The sequence below is a fragment of the Coffea arabica genome, chromosome 7e (genome assembly GCF_036785885.1).
Source record: "Coffea arabica cultivar ET-39 chromosome 7e, Coffea Arabica ET-39 HiFi, whole genome shotgun sequence".
In the NCBI taxonomy this organism is placed as follows: Eukaryota; Viridiplantae; Streptophyta; class Magnoliopsida; order Gentianales; family Rubiaceae; genus Coffea; species Coffea arabica.
The window spans coordinates 27,466,296-27,483,014 of NC_092323.1; the positions used below are offsets into that span (position 1 = coordinate 27,466,296).

At 35.1% G+C, this 16,719-nt stretch overlaps 1 protein-coding gene across 11 annotated transcripts; it reads right to left on the reverse strand.

The window, feature by feature from the left end:
* Nucleotides 1-8,755: 8,755 nt before the first annotated feature.
* LOC113701110 (putative B3 domain-containing protein At5g66980) lies at nt 8,756-16,165 on the reverse strand. Of its 11 annotated transcripts, none has more exons than XM_027221617.2 (5): nt 16,024-16,165; nt 15,564-15,675; nt 11,002-11,386; nt 10,807-10,925; nt 8,756-9,276 (listed from the first exon to the last, which is right to left on the reverse strand). In XM_027221617.2, the coding sequence occupies exons 2-5, from the start codon at nt 15,666-15,668 to the stop codon at nt 9,037-9,039; spliced, it is 849 nt and encodes a 282-aa protein (XP_027077418.1). In that variant the 5' UTR covers nt 15,669-15,675; nt 16,024-16,165; the 3' UTR covers nt 8,756-9,036. The 11 variants fall into 11 exon arrangements, with proteins under 11 accessions (XP_027077418.1, XP_027077413.1, XP_027077414.1 ...); XM_027221612.2 differs by having other exon boundaries at nt 15,546-15,675; XM_027221613.2 differs by having other exon boundaries at nt 15,546-15,675; nt 16,028-16,159.
* Nucleotides 16,166-16,719: the final 554 nt, after the last annotated feature.

Here is a 16,719-nt window from a genome sequence, read left to right on the forward strand (position 1 = left end):
TGTTATTGTTGGAAAATTTGGAAGGTGAGCTCTATGAACTCCCACCCTTGTCTTGATGGCTGATGTGATGATTGATGATGAATTTAATGTTGGTTTAGTGCTCAAAATGGTAGATTAATGGTGTATTATTAGTATGAACTTCAAGAGATGCGTGGGGTAAAAGTTCCGATTCTGCCCCTGCTTTGAACGTACCTATTTCTGCGAACTTTTTGAGGTTCTAATGACTTTTTTATGATGTATACATGTTATATGAGTTGTGTAGAAAGTTTCATTGAAAAATAACATGATTTGGTTGGTCAAATGAGTTGATTTCCAAAGTTAGTAAAACTGGAAAATGAATCCCGTATTGCCCAGGTAGTCATTTTGTATCGGCCATAACTCTTTGTTCTGATGTCGAAATCAAGTGCCGTTTGTGGCACTGGAAACTAGACATTCCCAGATTTCCATTGGTATAAAATACATGACCTAGTTCCACTCGAGTGAACCACACCATTCGTTTGAAAATCACTGCCCTGTTTCGTTGCTCTCCAGGAGACAGGACAGAAATTACTTCTTGATGCTCAAAAACGAGCTATTTTTGGATGGAATTTGAAAATGGTTTCTTCTAAGAAAATTCATCTTTATGAGTGATCTTTCCAACGCCATCAACCACGCCCAATTCCAAGTTGAATTGAGTGAGTTGTGGCCAAAATTTGAAACTGCTACAGTGATAGAATTTTCCACTTGGACAGATTTGAAACTAACAATGATTTGGGACTTGTTTTCCGAAGCTTCTTGGTATAAATCACCTATCAAATGCACCTTGGACATATTTTAGACATTTCTTACTGGAATGGACCATGTTTGAAATGTGCCCTGGCCAAACGTTTGAAAAACAGTAAAACGGAAGTTCAAAGGCAACTTAGCCTTGGAATTTCTTGTGGTTTCATTAACCGATTTCTCGTACATATTTTTCTATAAAATTTGGTAGAGGAATAACCCTTATATGGTCGTATATACATACCAAATTTTGTACTATTCCGAGGTCGTTATGATGTTCAATCAAACTTCCAAAGTTCATGATTTAAGTTTGAAAACCCTTGTTTAACAAGGAAATTTTGGTAACTTTGGGTCACCATATCTTGATGCTCGAAACTCCGTTTCTCATTCCACTTGTCTTTTTATACTCTTGGATTGCAACACTAATTGATTTCCAAATTTCAAAGGTTAGTTCAAAACAAGTGAATTTTGCCGAATTTCCAAAGTTGGCCAAAAACCAACTTAAATCTGTCTTGGTAGTTCAAGTTACCAACTTTGAGCCAAAATTTGAGTGCCTTTCACTTACATTCGTGGATAAGTGTCTTCTAAGAACTTTTAGTACTTTTAAAGAGGTTTCCAATGGTACCAAGTTTTTCAATTTTCGACATGTCGAATGTGAGATACGATTTTTCAAAATACCATATCAAACCTGAAAATTTTCTGAATTTCCAAGCGAAGGGAGTTTTCAAATACTCCTTATTCCTTCGATATTACTCAAACATTTTATACTTGATTTCCAAAATGAAAACTCGATTGCTCATGTACTTTAAGAAACTCCTCTTGAACCTCGATTTACGAGTAATTGAGGTTCATTTTCATAAGATTTCCTTAGATTGCTCTAGCGTACAATCTTCCTCGATAATTAGAGATTTGTAGTGATTTTGAGTGGTAGTTGATTATTGTTTGCTCAGGCACTCGAGAGAATCTTCAAGAGCATCTCGGAGCGGACACCTAAAATGTTTGTTTGAGAACTACTCGCTTGTTTTGACTAGGTGAGTGTTCCATATAGGGATACGTAATTGAATAAGTCTAAGACATGCTTATTTCATGATTATTAAGTGATAAGTATTTACCATACTCATGCCTATTTAAGGAATGTATACTTGTATTGCATATCTACATGAATTGGTTAAATGATTAACCATATCAAATGACCATATGAACTCGATACATGCTTAACTTGCTAGATTGCTTGCTTAGCCTACTCGGTTTTGAAAAATGGAGTCGAGTGTGTATTTTATCGCACTCGTTCTCTTTTGAGATGAATAACTCATGCTTGGAAATGCTCAAATAACATGACTTGATATGCTATGGTTGCATACGTCGTTGGAGTGAATCTCCTCGACTCTCACATGGTAAAAATGGGATAACGGCTAATGATGGCCTATTAATATGACAAATGCCTGTCAATTAACCGTCACTACTAAACCGTTACCCGTCAACCATGAACCGTTTATCAAATCACATGACTACCTGATTACTTGATTATCTGTTTACTCGATTTCCAATTTACATGAATATGTGATATCCGTGAATTACATGCTCCCATGAAATCAACTTATATTGCTTACGTGCTAAGTATCCAATTGATCACTTGATTATCATGAATCGCATGTTATATGAAGCTGTCCATCATTGTTAGGTGAGTGTGTACTTTACCTTACTCGACCTACTCAAATGATGAATTTTACCTTTTGCCGAATTACTTGATTACTTGTGCATGTTGTAAGCTCTAAGTTGAACTGGACCCTGCTCATGGTTACTAACCTACTCGAGTCAGGACTGGGCTCGGTCGGTTAGGTTGGAACCTTGGGACACCGTTTCGGTATACTCGAGTATTACCACTGGAGGGATAAGGTGATGGCAAGTCAAACCGAGGGGATCCGGAAGTCATAAGGTGCAGATGACCGACAGAGTTCCACCGGAACACCATATCCTACAGTATATGTTTACCTTGTATCATGATAATTGTTTCATGCCAAAATGCCAACATGAAATCCTGAACTATGCTTGTGATATGCTCCATACCTGTTACCTATCCAATGTACTCATATCATGATACCTGTTTCATGTTAATGCTCCATACCTGTAACATGCTTAATTACTCGCACCTGTAATAAGCTCTAATCACTCGTGAACTATACATGTCAATGTCTTGAACCATGATGACTGTCTCATGATAAATGTCTCATACCATGATAAATGTCTCAAATTACCCGTACAATGATTATCACCTCATGATAACATGCCATTGTGTAACCTTGAACCATGCATATGATATGCCCAACTTACTTGATTTATTTGAACTGTTAGAGTGTCTTGGAATCTCACTGGGCTGTGTAGCTCATCCCACGTTGTGGTTTTCTTTTACTGGGTTCGAGACCAAGGGTGCTTGTGAGTAGTACTAGATTGTTTTCTTTTGAAAACTTTAAATTATATTATAACGGATGGCTATTGTACCATTTCCCGTTGAGTTGTATTTAAGCTTGAAAGCTACATAATTGTAAGTGTGAGATATTTGAAGTGCTTTAATTATGTATTGAAGTTACTTAAAGTATTTCGAGCTTTTGAATGATGGATTGTAGTGAGTCTTGGCGAGAGCTGGGCAGGTGTCCCGCGGATACCCTTTAGTTCGCCTTAGGGAGAAGTGGGGGCGTCACAGGTGTACTTTATCACACTCGTCTCTTTCATCTGTCTGTTCTGGTTCCTGTATACGTTGGAATCTGTTATCTGTATCTGTTTTGATGTCGTTTGGAGGTTTGTATCCAACGACCCTTCTGTGACTTTTGAGCTCCAAACCTGTGGCTAGTTACTCGAGTCGAGCCGGCAAGGGTCTGGTCGATTAGATAACGAACTACAGTAGTCTGTTTCTGGGAAATATTTAGGTATTGTAGACTCTAGATTTCCGGTATGCTCGAGTATTACCACTTCTGTTTCTGAATGTTTTGCTGGCCCGAAAAGGGGTATGTTTAGTAGACGGAATTTGGTGTATAGTGGTACTCTACTGGATTGGTTCCTTTATTTGAAAGTTGACGGAGTGTCAACTACTGTTTGATCAAGTTCTGGTAAAGCAAAAAGGGGAATTTGGCTCTTGAGAGCCACCTGTATCCTTTCTATTTGAAGTCTTTGTTTACTACCTTATCTTGCGTGTATATTTGACTATGTGTACTTCTGGTACCTCATTGAGCGTAAGCTCACCCTATTCCCATTATTTTATTTTCCTTACAGGAATACTACTATGGAAATCATGATTTTTGAAAAGAAAAGTTGAGCTAGTAGATATATATGATTTTGTTAAGCTTCTTTGTAACAAAACCCTAGTCGTATTTTGTATATGTATGAAGAATGAATACTATGGCTTGTATTTCAGGTTATTTTGTTGAAGCTCTGATGTATATATGTATTTAAGTGCTTAATCATGTATATTAAGTGTATTTGTTGAGATGATACGTTATTATGGCTCTGGTGAACGTTTCTTGTATCCATTGGGGAAATCGAGCGAGCGCTGAACTTGAACGAGGAAGAAAAGTATTTTTGGAGGGAAACTGTTCACCGAATCCGGCTGTATATCTGGCCAGTTCTTGGCCGGATAGTTGGCTGGATTAGCAGGGGAGATTGAAAAATTTTGGTTTCGCCACTGCCTCGAATCCGGCCAATAATCCGACCAGATTGTGACGTGGCAGCGGCACTTTCATTTTGTTTTCGATTTTCATTGTAGCATCGTATCAAAATTCTATTGCATCGCTTAGTTTAGTTAATTTAGTTTCTGAGAGTTCGTTTTCTCGAAGTCTTTTTGTGCTTTTTGTAGGGTTTATGTATGTTCCGGATCCGTAGTCCCGGCGAGAGTTGGGCAGACGGTCCGCCGAACCCTTTGGTTCGTCTTAGGGGGAGGTGGGGCTATCACATAAGAACTGTTAGCCAAAGAAAGCATTTTGATTTAATGTGAATTCCAAATCTAGTCATGTGGAATTCCTCATTGAATTCAATTCCACGAATCCAAACGGATCGTAACATATTTGGTTTATGTGAATTATTATCAATTATCAAGACGCAAGTTGAAACTTTTATGAACCTTGTCATGCTCAAAAGAATTTGTACCTTATTTGTATCTCACTGCCTTATTTTTTTTTCACACTGCGTAAATTGGAAGAAAAATATTTGCAAAAGGGTTGTTAGAAGGCAAATTATGGACAGTGTAGAACTTCAAATATTTTTCTGAGAGTTCTTGTCTACCAACATTTATAGATATTGAACAGTTAAGTTTATGGAATATACACATATATTTTTTCTTTTTCAAAACTCAGCAATATGTCTTAACACCAAACGACAAAATTGTGCTTTCTATGAGAGTTGGAATATAAAAGTGCACATTTTTCACTTATCTTCCTTAAATAATTTGCATTTGTTTCCAAAAAGATTGTCTAGCGTAAATGTGGAATTAAATCATCATTTACCTTTGAAGTCAATATTTAATAGAAAATTTTTCAATGTGCAAGGAAATCTTTAAATAAGTGAGGCAAGTGTAGTTGTAAAAACTTGAGCAGAACTATCTCAATATCATAAAAATTCAAGGAGCTATGTGAAATTGTCCTTTAATTTTGCAGACAAATTTGACATGTAAATCAACTCACCATGCAAGTTGAGAAATTCAGCATTCTTATTTACTTATTTTACACCAAAAAAACCTCATACTTCTGTTGTTGATATTATGCATTGGGACTAAAATGAATACAACTAGTGTCTAATCAAACCAAATGTATGAAGAATAGAACTAGAAACAGGATTCAAATGATAATTTCTATATTTTCAGACTCGAACCGGATATCGACTCGGTCGAGGTCAGGGGTCAGGGGGTCAATCGATTCGATCAGGGTTGAACCAGATGACGTTATAAATAAAAATTATTTAAAAATTAAAATATTGTATGTAAAATACCTAAGAGCATGTTAATATTAATGAATGTATATTCATATATATTTGATGTTTCAAATATATTTAACAAGAAAAGACAAAGAAATTAGAACGATCAAGTAGCAATTTATATTATTTAATGAACATTAATAAGTTTAGAATTAAAATTGTGGATTTGATTGAAAAATAACATCAAATTTTAGGACAATATTTATAATGTATGAAATATTTGAGGTATATTAATAATTTTTAACAACTTAGGGGTCAAAACATAATATTAAAAATATTTGACCTTTTTTCAAAAAAGGCTTTGACTAAACCTGTTCTTTCGGTTTTTTTTCCCTGTCAAATCCAGTTTTTGACCGGGTTAAACCGAGTTTTTATTCATTCGGTTTTCTAGACTAACTCGAATCTAACACTTGGCCGGTTCTCGGTTCGATCGGTCGAGTCCGAGTTTAAAAACACAGGATAATTTCGGTTAAAAAGAGAGGTTCTCATTGGCCTTCCAAATGATCCATCTGTAGTAGATGACGTCTGATCAAATTCAACAGGGAAATTGGCTTTAATACTAGTGGGGGTAAGGCTATTAACCACATTACATTATATATAGGGACTAAGGGCACGGACAATCGTGTCTTGAATGGTGTAACATTTTTTCAACGAGACGTAACTTTATGTGAATTATTTGTAAAATTTAAAAACAAAGACGTCATATAAACAGTAACAAAATATTATACTTTTGTTATAAGAATGTATAAAAAGTTTATTTAGATTTACAAAACATTCAAAAAATATTGCACTACTGCCCCATGTACAGAGGGAGACGTGGGGGCAAAAGGAAGGGAAATTTTGCTAGATGGAAAGAGGAACTTTCATTATTCAAAACAAGGGATTAACTTTGTTATAGTTCACAAGGAGGAAAAATGCCATTGCTGAAAATATAAACAAATATGTCTTGTGATGAGACGACCAAAAGGGCCCAAAATTTCTAGCCTACCTTTTGTATTTATTTAGCATCTTCTTTTTCTCTTCATTTGCTTCTCTTTTTCATCCTCCTCCTCCTCTCTCTCCATCTATTTGCTTGTTATTTCGTTTTAATTTTCCAATCAATACATGTGTTGGCATATCCTTAGTGACGTGTTTTTAGAGAATCTCGTTTCCTAATGAATTTCTTGTAATTGTTGTGATAATTAAAAAGGATCATTTTTGTGATTGTGATGGGTGTTTTATAACTCATACCAAGGCAATAGAATTAAGAAAATCGTTTAAAACGTCCCTCAAATTTTGTAAAATAATTTTTTTGTCCCTAACTTTTAGAAGTATAATTTTACTTCTTCTACAAATTCACATTAGCCAATTTTAGTCCGTACCTAAGTTTCCAACTATTTTTTTTGTCAGAATCCACCACGTGCCTTGCACATGATTATTTTTTAGGGATAAAATTGTCAAATCAAATTTTACATAATTTGATCCATAGTCCCTCACATTTCATAAAATGAATTTTTTTTCATCTCTCGTTGACCATGTGTATAAATAGCAATTTTTTTTAACCCACATATATATCTATTTGCTTTCTCTTGAATAGCATGAATAGCATGTAATATATCTTTATTTGATTTCAACTATAAACAAATTAATTGTAATTGTACACATGCTATTTAATACATATATACATGGGTTTAAAACTAACAATTTTTTTTTTAACTCATGTACATATCTATTTGATTTTACCATGTGAACTCGTTCAATATTTGTGGTCTTTTCTCTTTTAATAATAATTCATTTATCGAGTTGTATAATAAGGCCATCTAATTAATGGGTTTTAATTCAAATTCTATAATCATGCTAATAAATTGCAATTTAAATCTAAAATTTCTACTTGCCGCCTTTAAGACCCACTGTTGAATTATTTGTCTTGTGATTATCTTAAAATTTGAAAGTGCCAATTACTTATTTCCTTCTGTCATACTTTTCATTTGTTTATTTTTTCTATCCAAATTTAATTCGATATAAACACTTGACAATGTTTAGGATTAAATCTCTTCTTTGTTTTCAATTTTTGAGTAAAAGGAAATGAACATGAGTGAAAAGCTAATAATTTTTTTAAATCCATGTATATATCTATTTAATTTCACCTAAATAGTATGAATATTATGTAATATATCTCAATTTAATTTCGTCTAAATAGATTAATTGTAGTTGTACACATGCTATTCGTATTGTTCAGGTAAAATTAAATAGATACATACATGAGTTTAAAAAAAATTATTCGTACATATGATCAATAAGAGATAAAAAATTCATTTTGTGAAATATAAGGAACTATAGATAGAACTGTGTAAAATTTGATTTGACAATTTTGTCCTAAAAAATGATCACGTGCATGGCACGTGATAGATTTCGACCAAAAATTAGTTAGAAACCTAAATAGGGACCAAATTTGACCAATATGAATTTGTAAGGGATGTAAAATTACACTTTTAAAAGTGAGGGACAAAAAAGTCATTTTACAAAATGTGAGAGATGTTTTGAACGATTTTCCCTATTTTAATAAGGATCGTGATAAACTAGTAAGCATGACTAATTGTAATTTACAAGTCCACCGGTATTATTTTAAATATGACAGCAATCAAAATTAAGTTTGGTATATTGTAGTTAGTGAAAATTAATGAAAAATTTCTTCATTTGTCAAAGTCATTGATTTGACGCATCTTGCACTATATCAGCTTATAAATTGCACTCAATACTTATATATTATGTGCTTTTTAACCATCATTCATCATTTACATCAGTGAAGCCACCATGTCAGTAAATGATTGATACTCAATTTTTGCTCATTGGGTGCTCAATCTTTGTTTCAAGTCCATTGTGTATTGTAAGAAATGATGGCTAGACTAATGCTCCTTTTGTTTATCATTATTTCAATCCTGATTTCACCTTGCCCCTACAGTGCACTGGACAGTCGATACAAGCAAATATACTTTTCTTTTCGTCATCTCATAAGATTTGATGCCAAATGAGTCGACAATAAAATCAAGCCATGAAATTGATCCAAAAGGTAGCCAACCCTTTCATTCAATAGATCTTCAGAGTCAGTTTTCCTGTGAGCTTCACGCAAAACTCAGGAAGCGAAAATCACACTCTTGTATTGGGCAAGGCAAAACCAAACAAAAAAGATCCTAATCTTTTCCCCTTACGCAAAGAAAGACCAAACAGGATATGCTAAGTCACTGGGGCAACTATACTATAGTTAATTACAAGAAATTCCAGCACAAAATGTACTCTATATACGCCAAGTTTAGCCAATATACTAGAGGGCCTTTGTACCTAAACCTTGCACACTGTTATCATCTTTCCTCCTCTTCCCTCGTCAAACACCAACTTGAATTTGTCACCCTCGCACATTCTGTTGTCTTTCCAGAATGCCATCCATCCAGTCCCAATACATGCACGGCCATCTCTGAAGTGTGTGAATTTTACGGGCCACTTTTCTTCCTTCTCATTGCAGAGCATTACATTTGACCCCAGTTCTATGTTGTTCTTAGAGATGAAACCTTTTGAAAGCATCTGAAATCATCAAAAAATATTCACCCGCAAAAAAATTATTGTAGAAGGATGAAAGTCTTAAATGAAAAAAAAAAGATAAAAAGGCTGAAAACTTGAGAACCTCGAAATGTGCTGTTCAGATTAGCTTATAATAACATGGAGGAGAAAACAGAACTGGATGAAAACAAAATTTCATGTATGAAAGCAATCAAGAAAAAGAACGGACCATAGAGGAACTCAGATTTCCTTGGGATCACGTTATCAGTAATTACTGCCTATGTCATACATCATTAGAGTTAAATTATCACTGTACAACCCGAAGTGAGAATGAAGAAGTTAAGGATCCAAGGGGATAAAGATTAAAAGAGACTCAGAAGAGAACTCCATGAATGGTGCATAAAAACACCGTGACTTTCAAGCAAATACATGGAAACCAAGAGATCATCTCTAGAAAAGAATATCAAAGAACATAATAAAAAAAATAGTTAGAATGGCCAGAATCAAAACAAATTTTTTAATGATCATCTTAAAATGCCTGATTACTATTTTCAATGAAATGCTCTGTATCTTTTTGTTAGAAAAATCTACTAAAATTGATCATTATTTCTCTCTCTTTTTCACTCTGTCTCACAAGAAGAGTGTTTTTTATATTCTACTAAGGCATGGCAGTAAACTTTAAAAATACACTCAGACTTTGAGCATAAAAACCTCCTCCGCATTTGAGCCAGAGAGTGAGTAAAATCAAAATTATTACTTGAGCAAGATATCTAAGGATTAACACAAGCCCAGATATGAGACTAGCCCTGAAAGGGAAGTCATAATCCTACAAGAACAATTGCATTCTCATGTTTAACAAAACTGAGAGAGAGAGAGTAATCTTCCAGGTTAGAAGAGAATATAAAAAGAGAATTCCGTAAAATATAGTATCCTATCGAGCATAAGAGCATCTCAAATGCACAGTAGAAGCCGCTTTTTTGGTACTGGGCTCTAACTCTCACTAGTAAATCATCATCTTGGAAACAAGACGCTGAAGGCCCTATAATAAGCTCTGAAACAAATTACTTCCTTAATCACCAACCAGGACACATTCATCTAAATTCTGCTAACAGAAAGTTCTGAAAACGGTAATCCAATAATTTTCTTCTCTTTCAATTCTTATCAATCTCTAAGAATAGCTTAGTCTAATGAAGCTACAAGCATGCTTTCATAAAGTTCACTGTTTACCACAGCAACCCTGTGAAACCAAATAAATGGCCGGAAAGAGACATCTTTAAGCATATGAAGTACTTTTACAAACTTGTATTGTCTGTTTACTAAACCCACTGTTCAAAATTTAAACTTCTTTGTTCAGTCAACCAACAGGTATGCAGTCTAATGGGCATTACATTATATCAAAGTTACGGGCAAACCAAAAGAATAATCAGATATGCAAATCCTAAATAGTATGGTGTTCTGAATACAAAATGTCTGGAACTGGATGGATGTCAAAGCACATGATGCTTGACCATGCTTCTTATGAATCAGTTCTGAGGTGTAAAATTCAAAGCATACCAGCTTATGCATCTGTGTGCGACTGATAGACCTGATACTGCCAAATTCAGAGTCCCGCTCCATCTGAACTGTCTGTGAATGAAATCTGGATGACATTTGCTGCTTTCCTTCTCGTACACCTGCATGTACATATCATATTCGATACCACAGAGCAATAGTATTGCAAAAATACTTCTAGAAACTTTCAGAACTAACCTCTTGATGTATCAAGCTTATTGCCCTCTCCATCTGAATTGCAAGAGTGTTTTGCACACGTATGCTCTGTAGCTGCAATCTGATCTTCCAATGGTTCAATTTTCACATCTGCAGCAATCTTCTCTCTGACAAAAGCTTCCTCCTTGCATCCATGTGTCCGAAATATCTTAACAGTAAACACAGAATTTCCATCATAACGGAAAACTAAAAATTCTCCAAGTTTCAAGAGATGATGATCAGCAAAAGCTTGCCAGCCATTCTTCATGAAAACACCTTCCTGAGTTTCTTCAACATCCACATCCCAAATTTTCCCGTCAATACATCTGAGTTTTATTCTTTTGCATACTAATCCACTGAATTTCTTAACAAATAGTGGTGGCACTCGCTGCAAAAATAACAACCATTTCAAGTTGGGTACATCATAGTATATCCAGAAGCGGAATGCAGCCCCTAGTTCTCTGTCTACACATAATTATTCTAAACATATTGTACACTGTTAAAGAGCAATGATCAATGTGATAATCTTCAAAATGGAATATCCAGCTTTCCTTTCCAGGAGTGGAATGCAGCCCCTAGTTCATTGTCTACACATAACTATTCTAAACATATTGTACGCTACTAAAGAGCAATTATCAATGTGATAATCTTCAAAATGGAATATCCAGCTTTCCTTTCCACATAAGTAGGGGGGAAAAAGTAATGGAAAAAAAAAACTGTCCTACAATTACTGGTTTTCGTATTGATACTCAGAGAAGTTGATTGGAGCCTAACATGCTCCTTTGGAGACCACAATGATGCCCCACTTCATCTTTTGGTTTCATACTTTAGTTGTCGCATGAAACTTGATGTCAAGTGGAACTACTACAGAACAGATGGGAAATAGCAGATAAGAATACACAAAGGCAACATGAAATCATTAGACATATTTTGTGTAGAGGACAATAAATCCACAAACTGGAGTACAACATATTATCAAATCCTACTTAAGCACGCAATGGCGTTCTGTCTGCTTTTAACTCCAAAAGTCATATTATTGAATCACTTTCAAATAATCTTTACTCCTCTCTTAATTGCCTCAATTAGTCTTAACAGCTTGAAGCTGTATTTGTACATTTGCACATCTACTATCCTCATGTTTCATCTCAAAAGGCTAAATGCAACATTAGTTTGGCATAGTTCCTCATTTTGCAATACCCTTTTGACATCAACAGTTGCTTCCAATGTATATCTCATCATAAAAACTCAAATTTTCAATCCTAGCATGTCTGAAACATGTATATTATCGTATCATGGTTTCTATAAATGAAACTGCTATTTTCACAGCTTAACAGGTAACCACAATTAAAGTTTTTCAAGCTGCATAAAAGCCCTCTTATTCTCTTGGTTATAACTATAATTATAACTACACACACACATGCGTGCACATGCACACACACATACATACATACATATTTATGTATATGAACATACGATCAGAACAAACACTTTCTGATGGCCCATCCTATAATTAGAAGGTTTCTATATAATGTTCACCCAAAAGGATAAATTTGCACAGTTTATACATAGAGGCACTGGATTTTAAAAAGAATATCTAGCCACATCCGTTGCCAGACATTCCCCTCCCTTGAAAACCCTTGTCCCATTTAGACTCCTATCGCTTACATGGTCCTCTAAATTCATCCATGGATAAGTAGCTATCACTTTGTTCTTCCCTGATAGCGTAAATCTATGTTTAGATCCATATTTCATCATTTACAACAAGAAGTTTCCATGTCACTTTTTGTTTAAAATTCCATGTTAATACATCAATTTTATATGTTCATCCACATCTGTTTTTACGCTGATCAAATTGCATTCATATTTTTGAACTTAGACTATGTGGGAAAAGCAAAGTTAACAGAAAGCACCACCAAAATGACCCAATAGCAGTAATGAGTTAAAAGACATTAGAGTGGCCATTTCCTGCACTAAACTAAATCTGCAGTTCAATCCATTCCCTGTGTATCATCAAAGAAACAGGAGAGTCGTACAACCAGGCAAATAACTGCAAGAAAGTAATCAAAGTTAATCAAGTGACCAGCCAATGCCAGACTAGTTTGACAATCAGGGAAAGAGAGATCGGTCTTACTTATAGTACTATCAAAATTCTTCAAGTATAGTGTATACTTATCTGAATACAATGAAGGTTGATATATTATCAAGTTACTAATAATACATTCACTTAGAATCCTAACTCTCATTGGAACCCCCTTGCCTCCAATTGAAGACATTAAAGAAAAAGGTGTCCATTTTTCATTTTTAAGCAATTCTTTGATTGTCAGCTCTTGACTGCTCTGTGTAATTATTATTTAAACCTGGTTGAAATAAAATCTTCCAGCAGTTTCAATCTTGATTCCAAAACAAGTTGCAATGTACACTATGTGTGGTGTTGTTGAACTTGAGCAATAAGAAAATGATGCGTTGCAGAGGCAGACAATTAAGGATATTGACACCATCTTCCTCTTCAGTTACCAATACCATACAATTACACCCAAACAATCGACCACAAATGCATGGTAAACAACACAAGCTTGTATGTAGTATTCATTCAAACTTGTAATACTTCCGAGTTAGACTGTATGGAGGCAAAGCACCCCACAACATTGCCTTGGGCATACTGAGACACTCGAGCAGACACGAGTCTCATCTGGAAATAACTTGTACATCAAATGCTAGATCATACTAATTTGTGATTTAAAGCATACTATATAGTAAATGGAAGTTCACGTGAATACGTCATTCATACTGTCAACGAAGCATGATGTAGGTTGCAATCAAAACTCCATAGAGAATCATAGATCACAGTGTCATTAGTTTAACTAACCCAATACCATGTTAGGCATCAGTTTCTAGACAATTTACAAAAGCTTTTATCAGAAAAATGTATTATTTCCCCAGGCTTACACCAGTGAAGACTTTTACATTTGAAATTGGTTTCTTTGAATATTTGTTGTCTGCCACAATCTCCTATTTTCAACAATTGAAAAGCAAGTGTTTAAGAAGGTTCCATTGTGAATATAATTAGCAGGCATGATATATTGCAAAAAATGCAAATAAGTGCACATGGTGCTGCGCTGGTTGTAACACTGTTGGGACAAAAATCAACTACTTGGTACTAAGTCCAAATGTAAAATTAAGAATTTCCACACATAACACACTTGAATAAGAGTATACAGAAAACAGCTGCTTAAAAATAGATCTTTATTGGTTCCATATTCACTAATAGAAGAATAAGACAACATCAAAAAGTGCATACTGCTTTAATAGCACCAAATCAATAAGTACATCCCATTTAAGAAGAAGGGTGAGCCCATTCTGCCACAACCAACTCCATGTTCTGCTAAGTAGAGGATGTTGTGGGCTGAGAGAAGTTCGCTTCTTAAGTCACACTTGCTGCTTTTAGCCAAAAGCCAAACCTAAGAGAACTAGGAGGCATGATTCATGGACCAAATTACTTTACTGAAAACACTCAAAATGCCATTTTTCCTTTCAAACTCCAGCGAAGTGATTGACTGGTTATTGATATATTTTTTTCTAAATTCCAGAAAAGTGATTGTTAGTCAAGATTGGGCTCAAAGCATACCATTTATAATTACTATCAGCAGAGACTCTACTCTACCCAATTAGCCATGCAGCTTACAGTTTTCTTTGCCACTATGATCATGATACAAACATGTAACCAAGAACAGGCACCAAACAAGTTCAACTCCATTGAGTTCAAGTTCAAGTATGCACTTAATGCCAGGGGAACCAAATGCTGGAATTAATCCCATCCAGTGCTTGCCAGGCAAGTTCAATTTGCAGTTGCCCAGCCTCTGAACCACCTTGTAACCAATCTTTGTGCACTCAACTTGAATTCAAGTTTTCACTACTTGATCAACCCTACAATTTCCAATCATTTGTTGTCAATTCCCTTGACTAACCTTACACTCTGGGACCCTGACTTCAAGTTTCTTGACACTATATCAACCCATAACTTGCAGGCATTCGTCAGTTCCCCAAATAAACTTGGAAAAAATGTAAAAAAGGGCGTGCTTCATGACTTAAAAATTAAAGACTCACAATTATGAGCTATTTTTGTATAATTTTTTGCATACAATGACCAGTGCATGCCCTGAGTACAAATGACCATAATAAGTAACTGAAAATTACGCCCTCTTTTCTGTTATTAATTAAGCTACAGAGCACGCTAATTCCACCAGTTTTGAATCCTATAATATGGGACTGGAACTTAGAATTTCTTACAACTAGATCAAACCGAAAAGCCAACAGCAGTTAAACATGCCGAACAAGAGAGAATTAATGACGACAAAAAAAATTTTGAATGCACTATTTCTCGATTCCAGACAGAAAATCGACAGCAGGAAACACTAAAACATGAATGATAAAAAAAAAAAAAAGGAAAACAAAACATAGCATGCATTCAATCATCACAATGTATGAGACTTAAAAAACAAATTTTGATGCACGGAAAAGAGAATAAAAGGGAAGAGGCACGGTATTACAAGCTGTTGAGAACTGACATCGGGCAAAAACACTTTGAAGAACTCCGGGCGGACATCCATGAAGGATAAGTAGGAGGAGGAGGAGGAATCTTTTCTAGGGCGACCTCTGCCCCGTTTCACCATTTTTTCCCTGCGATGGAACCAAGAGACTTTGCTTAACTGGAGATGTTACTGACACATCAAAATTTTAAAAGCTACAGAACCACAAGAATCACACTCGATAATATTAGAAATCAAGTCCCAGCTGCCTCGGCAAATTACCAGATAGCACCAAAGCACTATTTAAGGAAGATAGGAAACTAATTTAGCACCAATATTTTCTTCAACCAGATTGTTAAAAAATGGAAACAAAAAAGAATGCATTGTAAATGCTTGTAAAGCAAAAACCAATATCCACCTGATTTAGCACCAGTATTTACTTCAACCAGATTGTTTAAAAAAAAAAAAAAGAATGCACTGTAAAAGCAAAAACCAATACCCACTCTCCAGAACAAGCTCACATAGTCATAATACTGTGTTTGCCACTAGTAACATTTGCAGCTCAGGAGTTCAACACCATGATAAAGCGCTGAAAAAAGCAAGAAGCTCATCTAGTGAAGTAACTCAGAGTGTTCATTTAAAAAAAAAAAAAAATCTGCAAAGCCTTGAGTTCTACAGGTAAAGATGGCAATTGGCCAGGTTGGGTTAAAATTGGGTGGGCCACTGATGGGCTTACTGTATTTGGGAAATGACCTAATCTGCCCAACATTCCAATGGATCATTTATAAGTTGGGTAAATTTGGGTTCACTCAAACCCAATCACCCAAAATGACCCAAAGCCATGATGACCTTAATTCTTTTTCTTTGCATTTTTTTTTAACCTTCTTCGACACCACAAAACAATTCTTACTTTACTCATAGGTTGTCACCCTCTACACTTACCGGTGTTTTTCCAAAGAGCTTATTAGATTAGTTGCTCATACTCAAACTTATTACCAAGCTCTATTTTTTGTTTAAGGTCATAGATCTGTGTCCAAAAGGGGCCAAAATCCACCATAGTCAATATATATGAAATTCCTCAGTGTAGCTTTATCACTTGCTCCACTATGAAATCGACAAACTCTATAAAACTTGAATCTATACTACCTTTGAGCCAAGAAAAATTTGTAAGGCAAATATTTTGCTCAAATTGTGA

Bases quoted from the DNA above. Each gene is read 5' to 3' on its own strand.
- LOC113701110 (XM_027221610.2), bottom strand. The intron at 10,926-11,001 runs GTTAGTTCTGAA...ATGTACATGCAG, and splicing joins TAAGCTTGATACATCAAGAG to GTGTACGAGAAGGAAAGCAG. The intron at 9,277-10,806 runs GTATGCTTTGAA...TGATGATTTCAG, and splicing joins GCACACAGATGCATAAGCTG to ATGCTTTCAAAAGGTTTCAT.